The sequence below is a fragment of the Bactrocera dorsalis genome, chromosome 2, assembly GCF_023373825.1.
Source record: "Bactrocera dorsalis isolate Fly_Bdor chromosome 2, ASM2337382v1, whole genome shotgun sequence".
Lineage (NCBI taxonomy): Eukaryota > Metazoa > Arthropoda > Insecta > Diptera > Tephritidae > Bactrocera > Bactrocera dorsalis.
In genome coordinates, this window is record NC_064304.1 from 36,725,937 (window position 1) to 36,738,840 (window position 12,904).

General features: G+C 37.4%; 1 protein-coding gene across 1 annotated transcript; it reads right to left on the bottom strand.

Annotated features, from left to right (window-relative positions):
• Window positions 1-1,228: 1,228 nt before the first annotated feature.
• On the bottom strand, window positions 1,229-7,058 carry LOC105226374 (adenosine deaminase 2). The gene is made up of 7 exons (XM_049447410.1): window positions 6,922-7,058; window positions 3,104-3,201; window positions 2,533-3,030; window positions 2,279-2,448; window positions 2,039-2,220; window positions 1,840-1,976; window positions 1,229-1,769 (listed from the first exon to the last, which is right to left on the bottom strand). The coding sequence occupies exons 2-7, from the start codon at window positions 3,174-3,176 to the stop codon at window positions 1,306-1,308; spliced, it is 1,524 nt and encodes a 507-aa protein (XP_049303367.1). The 5' UTR covers window positions 3,177-3,201; window positions 6,922-7,058; the 3' UTR covers window positions 1,229-1,305.
• Window positions 7,059-12,904: the final 5,846 nt, after the last annotated feature.

Here is a 12,904-nt window from a genome sequence, read left to right on the forward strand (position 1 = left end):
TTGACGTGGTTCGTCGTCAACGCATTCTCAAATCCCTTTGAATAAGTTGTATCAATCAAAAACACTTGCTCGTGACAAACAACACTGACAGTCATGCCAACATAGAAAATAAATGTATGGACCCACTTAAAAGTGAAATGCATCATATCTAGTACAGAGTTTGAACTGATCCATATATGAGTCTGACATATACTGTAAGCAATAATTTTTAATTATTTAGACTTAGCGCACATTTAGCTATTTTGAGCAATATCCCAATATGAAAGGAGTTTTGCTGGTATTTTACAAAAATGTACATAATTATCCCAGCTTCAACTAAGCAGCTAACCATGTCTGAAATGTACTACATTAACGTATTTTTAATTTATGCATATCGAATCAGTCGGCATCTTTTAGCAAATTAGACCATGCTATGCGTGGCTGAAGAGGGTAAACTTCGCAAAGAAGTTTATAGTCCTTGGCAGTAAGGATGACTGAAATAGTTCTACGCTTGACCTTCTACAGAGGCTCGAAAACTTCGGAGAGCATTGTTGAATGTATTGAAGGGCCGCGCTCTAAATTTTCTATACTCGGATGTTTTCCGAACATATTTCAAACAAAGGTTTTTGCTATAAGTCAGTGTGTAACTATAAACATCCAACGCAACTATCGTAATAAACGTATGTAGCTATACTTAGCGATAGTTAAACGGCACTTAAAATAATCTAGTATGTCAGCCTATGAGATTAAAAAGAATATAAAGGGGTATCCAGCAATAAAGTGGATGACGAATCAGTCCGCTGTGCTGCTGCATCTAGTACAGTGGGTCCAGAACCCGGTATTGCGGTGCCATGTAAAGCTGTAGAGTAAAAGATTTTGGTAACAAGCAACAGCTATGTGCCATGCAAAGCTGTTAAAGCTCATCAGAGACTAATTTGGTCAACTATTCGAATTCTACACATGCATTACAGGCTCAGAAAGCACATGTCCTACATGGGCATAGCCTCTTGTGCAAACTGCCGATTTTGAGGCTTGTAGCCCGGAAACTCTTGAGCACCTCAGGCTGAAGTGTCCATATAAGTGGATGGTGGTCACATCGCCTCAATAGTTCTCAGAGAGTTCCTGGAGCTCATCAGAATTCTTGACCTCTACTAGTACATGTGATAGAGTGGAGGGCAATACACACCGTAGATCGTGGTGCAAACAATTCTATTCTATGCGGAAGAAATAATGTAAGACGAATTTTCTTAATATTAAAAATTTTATTAGTGACAATTTCTTATGATATCCTTTTTGTTCTACTACAACCCCTAATAAACTGTTACATCAAACAACACTGCCTTGTAATACATCATTAATGAACTGATCCCACAAACGTTCCAAGTTCTCAAAGGCAACAGTCTCTTCTCGTCTTGTCAACACTGAGTGCCGAATCGAATTCCAAACAAGACTCTTTAACGTCTTCAAACCCACATGATTTGGTGCTAAACTCATAATTGCATAGTAGAAATCATAGCTCAGCCCCTTGGTGTCCCAAAAGCCGGGATCATCATTGCAAATAACCATTGGTAGGTTCTGAGACATGTAAAAGCTGCCCGGATGATTGCGCAAATCCGCCACCAAGTGCAGTATCTGATTCGAGAGTGGACTTACTTCGATGGCCACATTGCGCTTCTTCACGGCATTCCACAAAACCGGATGCTTCATCAACGCAAAACCGTGACCGATGCGTGTGGTGTTCAACAAGAGCGCATCCAAAAGGTTGAAATCGGTAGAGGCACCATACCAATCTAAAAATTTGCCATAATTGAAGATTATTATTAATGTTTATATAATTAAGCTGGAAAGGATAAGACTTACTCGTTTCGCCGGCATGAAAGAAGTATTTCGCGCTCTTCGGCAGATCCGCCAACTCGCCGATGAAATTGTGTAAAGGTTTACCAAGATCCTCCTGTCCGACTAAATCGAAACCAATAATGAATTCGGGATTCGCTGTGCTGATATGAATTCGATTAGTAGACGAAGAAAAGCTTTTTGAATATATTTTTTTAAAACTCACTGCAACGTTTTAAACATTTCAAAATTCTCGAAAACACGCGTTCGTTCAACATTACGATGTGTTGAAAAAATCACCTTGATACCCAAAAAGTTCGGATGTACGCGACGAAAGTCTTCCACGATAGTCAATACCTCACGAACGGAACGCTCCGGTGGGAAAATGCGTCCACTATAGTCATAGAGCTGGGCCAAAAAGGAAAGATAAAGAGTGAAAGATCGGAAAGGACTTCTAAGTACCCACCTCTTTGAAATCCATTCGCACCTCCGCATACATCACGTTATCCTCGTATAACTCCTCCAGCATACGCCAAGTGTAGGCACGAAAAGCCGGCAAGTAACGCAATACATCGTTTATCGTGCTAAACATATTCTGAAATTTACGCCAGACATGCTTTATCGTTGGATAATCAGCTGTGAAATATTAAAAGTTCATTCTTATTTGCACAAATATGTCTCCAATACTTTAAAACTAAAAATAAGCAATCTGCCACTCACTTTCCGGCGTCGGTGTATACAAGTTGATCAACTTCTCAAAGCTCCGATCATAAGCGACCGGACTGACCGAACGAAAGCGTTCGTCACTCACACGCACATACTGTGTCACACAGCCGTGATCACGTGGCGTCCTACGAAAACTTAACACGTTGACGCCCAAATTGTTGGTGCAACGCAGCATTCCCGGCATGTAGGAAATATTGCGTACCATCCATTCGGAGGAAACACTCGCCGAGTGATGCAAATGTAAGGTGGCACCCTTCGGCATACGCTTGAGGAACCTCAGCACTTTGCTCTTCTCCACAAGCCGCTTAGCCTTGAAGAAATGCAAACCCGCTGCATTAACATCCGAATCGTAAAAGCCCGCGCCAAGCTCGTCCAACTTATATCGCATGAATATGTCATTAACTCGATCCTCCTTGTCATTAAGATGTATGCGACCGCCGGTGATGAGCAAGTCCTCGGCTTGTATAACAGCTTTGCGTGCGTCCTCGTAGGCTAGCAAGTAAATTAAGGTGGAAGAGGTTCAATTATGTGTTCTTATGTACATATACATATGTATTTAACTTACCAATGAAACCAGCATCGGAGTAGCTCAGTATCTGCAATATGCTCGCTAGAACCAACAGATAAATTGCTGTCATCGTTGCTGTGTGGAGTGCAAAGAATCTGAAAAAAACAAAGTGAATTAAATGCTTGACATTACATTAAAGGGAAACTCAAATTTCATTGACATCGCGCTTTTCCAGTTGTAATAACGCAACGTAGTATCACTACCGAACACGAAAGTAACAAATGGCGGTTACTGCGATGCTTTCGACATGAATATTTGTTTTGGCTTTCTTAATGATCCGAGGATTACTGGTGTCCTATACCCCTAGCTCTTGCCTAATCAAACAAAGAAAAAAAAAACAAAAGAGTCTAACTCGAGATCTGAGTGACCAGTCAACAGACGTCCTTTACCTATTTCTCGTTACTAATTTTAAATTTTTTGTCTCTAACCAACTCGGTCGGTCTCATTTAGACATTTTCTGCTATACTGTTCAGCTTACGCTAGTTGAAATTGGCTGGGAAATTGTGGCAGGCTAGAGGCGCTTTGCGAGAGTCTTTTTGATTCGAACTTAAAAGACCTGGGTATTATAACGGATCGATGTTTCTAGTTGTCTAAGTAAGACTATTCTTGACTTCCTCGTTACCTCAGTTAACCGAACATACCAGGATCTATCAATCGGTTAGTGAAGATATACCTTACAACTCCAACACGTTGTAGATTTCTTTGTTTTAAGGGAAAAATGGAGGATCCTACGAATTGTTTCTTCCAAAATCATGAATTTGGTTTTTTTCAGAACGAAAATAGTTCGCAGATTCTTTATTTTTCACTTAACTATATTGATATTTTGAGTTATGTGCACAAGAATTTAGAAAATGGGAATTAGGAGAATCTGGAGTAAAAACCGAGAAATGATATTGATGGATGAAAAATTTAAAGTACCTATGGAAGATAAAGCTAAAATATTCGTGCAATATTCAAATGTCTAACGGTAATGACACCGAATTTCCCTGCTTTTGATTGTATCCGGTTGCTTTTAAATGTTTTGAAATGGCTGGTGTGGAGACTCAAGCTGCAAGCTCCTCCAGTATTTGGCAACAATCTTCATCGAGTAATGCCTTCTGTTCCCCTTCTTCAGCAACAAAATGTTTGAGGTTCGAGGTAAGCTGGATTCTTCTAATTACCTTAATGAATACCGAAAATGTAGTGGAACCGTCCCTCTCAAGACTTTCAATTTAATATATTTATGTAGATCTCGCATCCTCTAAACATATTTTTTACAAAGTTCTATAATTAATTAGATCCTTACAAAATAAAGTATATTAAAAATATTTGTTCGAAATTAAACTGAATTTTTAAATTGTCAAATATTGTCGAAATGATAAAGGGTCCGACTTTACAACCAATTTTGACACCTTCACTTATGAACAGTAAAATTGTAGGTTGAGATCTTTCAATGTTACTACACGTTGCAACAGCGCTCCATAATTTCAATGATGGTTGCTCAAAATCAGGCTAAGTCTTTGATTCAAGTATTCTCTCTAGCCAAAAAAAATAATTATTAGTCCTTATTAAGCAATAACTAAATAAAATAACAAAAACTACGCCATAACCAATAAGGAAAAGTTCAAACAAAGAAACGTCGGAGATCCTACAAAGTGTATGTATGTAATGGGTGATCCAAACAGAGGTACTTTTTTTCAATACCCGCGTGAAGCGTGTCAAGCTGTCATGTTATTTTTGTTCAGTATTGTTTGGCATTTCATCATGAAAAGATTTACAGCTGAACATCGTTTACAAATCGTGTTTCGCGCGCTTCGCTCAATTTATTGTCAACAGAATTGGCCATCTTGGGACCCAGCATTCATAGATAATATTTCTGAATTCGAATAGACCACGTCCAGCACGCAGTAAAGAACATATAGCAGCCGTTGCTGAAAGTGTACACGAAGACTGTGGAGAGTCGATTCGGAGCCAATCGCACCAACTCGGACTGACGCATGGAACGACTTAGCGCACTTTACGTCGAGATCTTAAATTAAGAGCCTACAAAATACATCTTTTACAAGAACTGACTCCGCTAAACCATTCCAAGCGACATCGCTTCGCTCTATGCCCTCTTGAAAAGTGCCAAGAAGACCCACTGTTTGCGAGCAAAATTTTGTTCAGCAATGAGGCCAATTTCTGGCTCAATGAGTATGTATACAATCAAAATTGTGGTATTTCATTCAGAAAAACAACGGTTCGGTGTGGTTTGTAGGCCAATAGAATCATCGGTCCATATTTCTTCAAAAATTATGCCGATTAGAACGTAACCGTCAATATCGACCGTTATCGCCCCATAATAACCGACTATTTGATGCCTGAAATTGAAGCTCGTGATCAAGGCGACATTTGCTTTCAATAAGACGGCGCCACTTCCCACACATAGCATCAGTCAAAGGCTTTATTGAAAGAACACTTCCGTGAGCAAATTATTTGACGTTTTGGGCCGATCGATTGGCCATCAAGATCGAGCGATATCAGACCATTAGACCTTTTCCTGGGGGGGATATGTAAAGTCTAAAGTCTATCCGGAGAATCCCGCTTCGATTTAGGCCTAGGAGTAAAACACTGCGTGTCATTCGCCAGTTACCAGTCGAAATGCTGCTGTAGAGCTGGGCCCATTTAGTAAATGTCCATTTGTCTGTCGATCTTTGGGTATATAAACGAACTAGTACTTCATTTTTGGAGATAATGATCTGAAATTTTGCACACGTTTGAAATTGAGTGTCTTATTGATTACGCTTCACTACTTCAAATTATATACATAATATTAAATATGTTCAACATTTTCTGGTTCTGCGGTCATATATAAACCAGTTTTAACCAATATTAATATTTTGTTTCACTCATGTTCGATTTTATTTCGTGTTTCATTCATGCCACTGTAAATTTCTGAAAATGTTGTTACGTTAATTTGCATTTCAGGTGACGATATCATATTGGTGTCATACAAGCTGAACAATCAAAATTAAGTTCTTGTCTGAAAACTTGGTTATTTTTGTGGGTCCAGCTTCAATGCAACCGAATTTTAATTATATTATTTTTAATTATATTTTTATAAGTATCTTATGTAAATAATATGGTTTGCGAAAAAAAAAAATTTATTTACGCTTTTTTATTTCAATGTCACATTTTATAAATTTTTTCTGAAAATTTAATCACAATCACAGATTTGAAAAAATGTTTTTGTACGAGTATATTACTATACACCAACTTATAACACTCAATTAATAACCAATTATTCACTGTGTTATAATAGTCAGTTGTGCTAGTCCCTGACACATGCATTTTCGTTTACTTAGGGTAAGGTAATTGTTGTTGGGGTACACAATAATCAATCTTATTACTACATTCTTAATGATTTATGCTATTTTAGTTTTTTTTTTCAAATAATCACTTGTGGGTTCAAGCGTCACTACGAGTACATTAACACTACGCGAATCTTTATGAGTCCTTCATGGTAATCACACCTCTATGTATTTCCAGCCAATCTTGCATGTGTTTGTGTGCTAACAGTAAACACGAACCGTTGAATAAATATGGCGTGAAAGCACAAACAAGTTGCCAAAACACTCATTAGCAGCAAAAATGCAACAGCACAAATTGACATAATTCTTTTGAAGCACGTTTCGGCCAAGAGACCGCGATGACGTACTTATGCTAAATTAGTTGAAATCGAAACTTATTGTAATTTAACGTATTTTTATCAAAACAATGTACAGCAAATTTAACCAAATTTATTGAAAATTTGTCGTAAACGCGAGCTGTAGTCCTTTGCAAAATCAAACACACACCTTTTAAGTCAACTCTGCAAGTAAGATTTTTGTATTTTTTCAATTGTTTTCTAATAAAATAAATTGAAATTCACCGAAAACTACTTTTCGAATCAAATATCCGCCGCTCCACGCGCACAACCGGCAACAACCGTTGATTTTTGGTGTCTGTCATATCTGAAACTCCGTGCGAGACAATTTTGACTGAGTCGTATTGCCCTGCTCACACACACCATTCCGAAACAAATACAACACAAACAAACATACGAAAAACAACTACTTTTTTTGCGGCAAACACAAATTCACAGGTGACAGCTCGTCAATTGCTTGGCTTAACAGTAACTCACAATGCTGTTGACGCCTCTGTTATTGTTATTGCTAAGTACGTGTGCATGTAGTTACTTAGCGCTAACAGCAATATCAACAGTGACACACGCGCTTACGCACCGCCAGTGATTACCAAAAAGTAGCTGCTGGAAATGGTCAACAGCGCGGAGGGTGTGCGGGTGGCTCAGATAAAGAAAAATAAAAAATAAATTAACATTAAATGATGCTGCTCACGTTTTCACGAAAAGGCAGCCGATTTGGGCAGGTAACAAATTTTGTTTTTGTTATTTTTATTTTTTTGTTTTCGCAAAGTCAGTGTTAGTGTAAACTGATCATCGCGAAATTCCTGACTCTCACGCTGTCATTTGTCAAAAACTTATAATCACTGCAATAACAGAACAGTTTTTGCTGCTTTGCAATGTAACTATGTGTGTGTTAACACTACTCGGATTCCATTTAAATCATCACCCACGCGCACACTCACCTCTCTTTCGCATGCTTTCTCATATTTGTCATTATACCCTGAACGGGGTACCCAACGATTTTTCCAGTCCTCGGAACACTTTTCATAAGCACTTTTTGGAATGACCTTCAGCTCCTCCAAAAAATTTTGTTTTATCTCTTCGATCGACTGAAAACGGGTTCCACGGAACAGCAGTTTCAGTTTGGGGAACAAGAAAGAATCACACGGAGCCAAATCTGGTGAATACTATGGCTGATGGTATCGTTGCGTTTTTGGCTTTAAATTCGGTCACAATCATGGCTCGAGCGACAGTGCATTGTTATAATGATAAATCCATAAATTCTTCTTCCACAATTTCGGCCGCTTTCAACGATTTTTTCACTAAAAACTTCCTGCCTTTCCTTCGACTTTGGGGTGGTTTTTTTGCTTTCGGCTCGTTTTTTTTATTCCATTCCAATGATTGTTGACTTGTTTGCATGTCAAACTCATAAACCCATCTCTCGTCGCCAGTTTTAATGCTCCCCATGAATGTGATATCGGTATTCGTAATATCAAGCATGTTCAAAGAGATCTATTTACTGAATTCTTTTTGAAAAGAATCCACCTTTATTGGGAGAAGTCGAGCAAGAATTCATTTCTTACCCAAAATATCCAATAAAATGATTCAAAAGGACTCGCGAAAAATGTCGAGCTCCTTGCCATCTTTCTAAAACTTTTCAAGAACCATATTATACACTTTTTTAATATTTTCATCAATTGAAAAGGTCGTCCAGAACGAGGCATGTCTTCAACGATCTCTCGGCCGGCTTTTAAGGTTCTGTTACATTCGTAGGCATATGATTTTGATAAAACTGAATAAGCCTTTTCCGACATTCAGACCGATTCCTCACTCGAAATTTGGTTAGAAATTAAAATTTTATACAAATTCTTTGTTCGGTCTTTATATCCATTGTAAAAATCGCAACGCACTACTGAGATGTACCGACTTCAGCAGCTGATGTAAACAAACTTGTTTGACAGATGGCGCTCATACTTGGCGTAGTAATTAAGGAGAGCCCTACCACTTAGCAAACACACATTTTTTTGAATTATCATTTACCCAAGGAATTTAAATTAGAATTTCTAGTTAATTTTTGGTGATAATATATAAATGATCAGCGTGACGAGCTGAGTTGATTTATTCGATTTATATAGACCGTCTATTTGTCAGTCTGTCAATTAGCCCCTCAAACTTTGAGATATCAATCTGAAATTTCGCACACTCTCTTTTCTCTCAAAGAAGGTGCTGATTTGTCGGAACCACCGATATCGGATCACTATAGCATATAGCTACCATACAAATTGATCGATTAAAATCAAGTATTTTCATGAAAGTTTTTTTATTTGTAAACGGTATTATAGTGTGCAACCGCAGTTGACGTTTTTTTTGTTTTCAAAGAATGCTAAGTGTTTTTGTTTTTGTTTTGCTTTCATTATTACTTTTTTGCTGTACCGTTGCCTTTTTTGCATGCCATTAAAAATAGCGAACAAATGTATTGTAATTATATATCAAAATTATTATTCACCCACACGTACACACACACACATGTTCATACATACATGCCCGCTTGATAACATCATTCTTATTCAACACTTGTCCACGGTTTGTTGACTCCTCTGATGAGCATTTTTGTGCTTGAAATTAGTAACAAATTCATTTGCCCAGCTAATGTGCGAATCTTTTAATTGAGATTTTCTTTCGCCATTAATTTGCGTAAGTGTGAGTTTGTTATTTCGTTTATTTTACTTATAGTTAGCTTTTTTTAATGAGCATTAGATGGCATTTAACTGTTTTGTACTTGAGGAAAATTGATTTAAATTGATTGCGAGTAAATTTTAAATAATTGTAAATTTTAATAATATAATCACTATATAATATTTGATTTTTTTTGTTTTTTAATTTTTGAATAATAGGTAAAATGGCTTAAAAAAAATTAAAGATGAAATTTTTATTTTATTTCCAGTTGGCACAATTGGCAAGGAAAGACACTTCAGTCTCGCTGACGTAGTGCGAACGGCTCACGGTAATAACAATTGGCACCTTGGCGATTGCAAGATCCTTCTGGCCCGAAGTAAATCGCAAAAGAAATAACGAACGAAAGGAAATGAACGAAACTGTAAGATTAATCTTTTACCCACGTTTGCGATATCAAGGCTAAAACCTCCGCCAGCTAGGCTGTTGCCTATTGCCAATCAATTGCCTAAGCTTCCCTGTTATAAGGAGTACAAGGCGCTTTGTCGAGACTTAAAATCTAATTGTTAGAGCTCATTTCATGGCTTCTTAAAGGGTTGATCATAAACCAGTCCAAGTACGATCATATATTCAGATCAGCCATATAACATAACTAATCTAGCACAGTCGTCATATGTTTTTAAATTCAAAACTAGAGTTGTTATCACCAGACTGGTCGAATAGTTCCTGTTGGACAATCGGTTCGAAGAATTAAGTAGCATCAGTTTCGAAAACTAACAAAATTTCGTGCGTTGATAGGCTACAAGCATCAAAAATCTTAACTGGCGGATAATATGCGGACTCTGCGTTTGCGAAAGCTCTATTGCAAGTAAGTGTCATGCCAGTTCACAATCGGTCATGAATGTCGTGTTCCTAAGCAATTAAAACGTTGACAAATTGGCATCAATTGTACCTTTAGTCCACTAATACCAAAACTCGGTATGAAATACTTTTTCCTACACGCAGACTCAAGAAAGTGATCATAAAGAACACATCGATGCAACTGAGTTTTATTTCGAAGCAAATACTGCAAAAAATGTACCGAAGAGTTAAAATATTGCTGTAATCAGTTTGTCACTTTCGATAGCAACTTCTTCTTCTTCTTTATTGGTGTAGACGTCGCTTACGCAAATATAACCGAGTTTACAACAGCACGCCAGTCGTTTTTCTTTTTCACTATTTGGAGCCAATTAGAAATTCCCAGTGCAGCCAGGCCCTTCTCCATCTAGTCTTTTTAACGCTTTGGAAGTCTTCCTCTTCTTCTGTTTTCCTCGGCGGGTACTGCGTTAGGACGACATGACCTAGCCAACGTAGCCGCTGTCTCTTAAGTCGCTGAACTATGTCAATGGCATCGTGTATCTCATACAGCTCATCGTTTCATCGTTTCGTTTCAGAGCCTTTCTCTCGAAACCTCCTAACGTCGACACCTCACATGTTGTCATCGTCCATGCTCTGCACCATATAGCAGGACGGGGATGGTGAGTGACTCGTAGAATTTGGTCTTTGTTCGTCAAGAGAAGACTTTACTTCTCAATTTTTCAATTAAACCATTTTACCTATTATAAAAAAATTAAACAGAATTAGTCAAAACCAAGAAATACTCAGTTTAGTGAAGACATTTTTATACTCTCGCAACAAAGTTGCTAAAGAGAGTATTATAGTTTTGTTCACATAACGGTTGTTTGTAAGTTGAAATCCGGATGTCTGTCTGTCCGTCCGACCGTCTGTCCGTCCGTCTGTGCAAGCTGTAACTTGAGTAAAAATTGAGATATCATGATGAAACTTGGTACACGTATTTCTTGGCTCCATAAGAAGGTCAAGTTCGAAGATGGGCAAAATCGGTCCACTGCCACGCCCACAAAATGGCGGAAACCGAAAACCTATAAAGTGTCATAACAAAGCCATAAATGAAGATATTAAAGTGAAATTTGGCACAAAGGATCGCATTAGGGAGGAGCATATTTGGAAGTAATTTTTTTTGGAAAAGTGGGCGTGGCCCCGCCCCCTACTAAGTTTTTTGTACATATCTCGGAAACTACTATAGCTATGTCAACCAAACTCTATAGAGCCGTTTCCTTCAGGCATTTCCATATACAGTTCAAAAATGGAAGAAATCGGATAATAACCACGCCCACCTCCCATACAAAGGTTATGTTGAAAATCACTAAAAGTGCGTTAACCGACTAACAAAAAACGTCAGAAACACAAAATTTTACGAAAAAAATGGCAGAAGGAAGCTGCACCCAGGCTTTTTTTAAAAATTAAAAATGGGCGTGGCGTCGCCCACTTATGGACCAAAAACCATAACTCAGGAACTACTCGACCGATTTCAATGAAATTCGGTATATAATATTTTCTTAACACCCTGATGACATATACTAAATATGGGCGAAATCGGTTCTCAACCACGCCTTCTTCCAATATAACGCTATTTTGAATTCCATCTGATGCCTTCTCTGTATAATATATACATTAGAAACCAATGATCATAGCGGAATAAAACTTTACTCAAATACGGTATGTGAGCTGAGGTATCCCTTGTGGAAAAATTGTTGTGATCGGACTATAACTTTTCAAGGTCCCTGATATCGAACACGAAGAACTCTGTGCCCAACCTGACCTAACCTAATTTTTCACCGAAAATATCGGTAAATCTCTCAGAATTTAATTCTAATTAATTTTACAGCAAAATAAAAAAATATGTAAATGACGGATAATGAAATCTCGATTATCACTTTATCGTGCGAGAGTATAAAATGTTCGGTGACACCCGAACTTAGCCCTTCCTTACTTGTTATTTAATAAATTTATATTTAAAATTGTTTTTAAAATACGAATATTTTATCTTTGTTTGGCTTAGTTCATTTTCCAACACTTCTCACTCAAATATATTTCATTAAAGATTAAATTTAATTCACATATGTTATTTTTTTCAGTGCAATAAATTATCATCAAAATAGGTTCGCTGACGTCACAAACATATTTTGTTTACAAACAATAGCCCTAGGAATATAGGAAAACTAAAAATAAAAAACCCCTTTACAAATTTGTTTTCATGTGCATATATACATATAGTATATCTAAAAAAACAATAGTCCGGCACATATAAATAACACAAACAAAAAAATCAACGCACAAGCAATAAAATAGTTAATACAAATTACAAATTGCTCAGCTGAACTTGACTTCACCATTACAAAATTGATAACGAATGATTGCCGAATATGTGGAAGAACGTGCCTTCCCACAGATTATGTGCCGGACAGTTTTCCTCCCACACGATACCATCGACAGCACAGAGTAGACATACAGTAGTAGTACATAGATGAATGTTAACTACCATAGTGCACATGGTAAATGACTCTTCAAACTGAAGTAGTACATTAGTTTTGGGCTAAAATTTATTATTTATTTCTTTATAAAGAAATTGGTCCTAAGGCTTT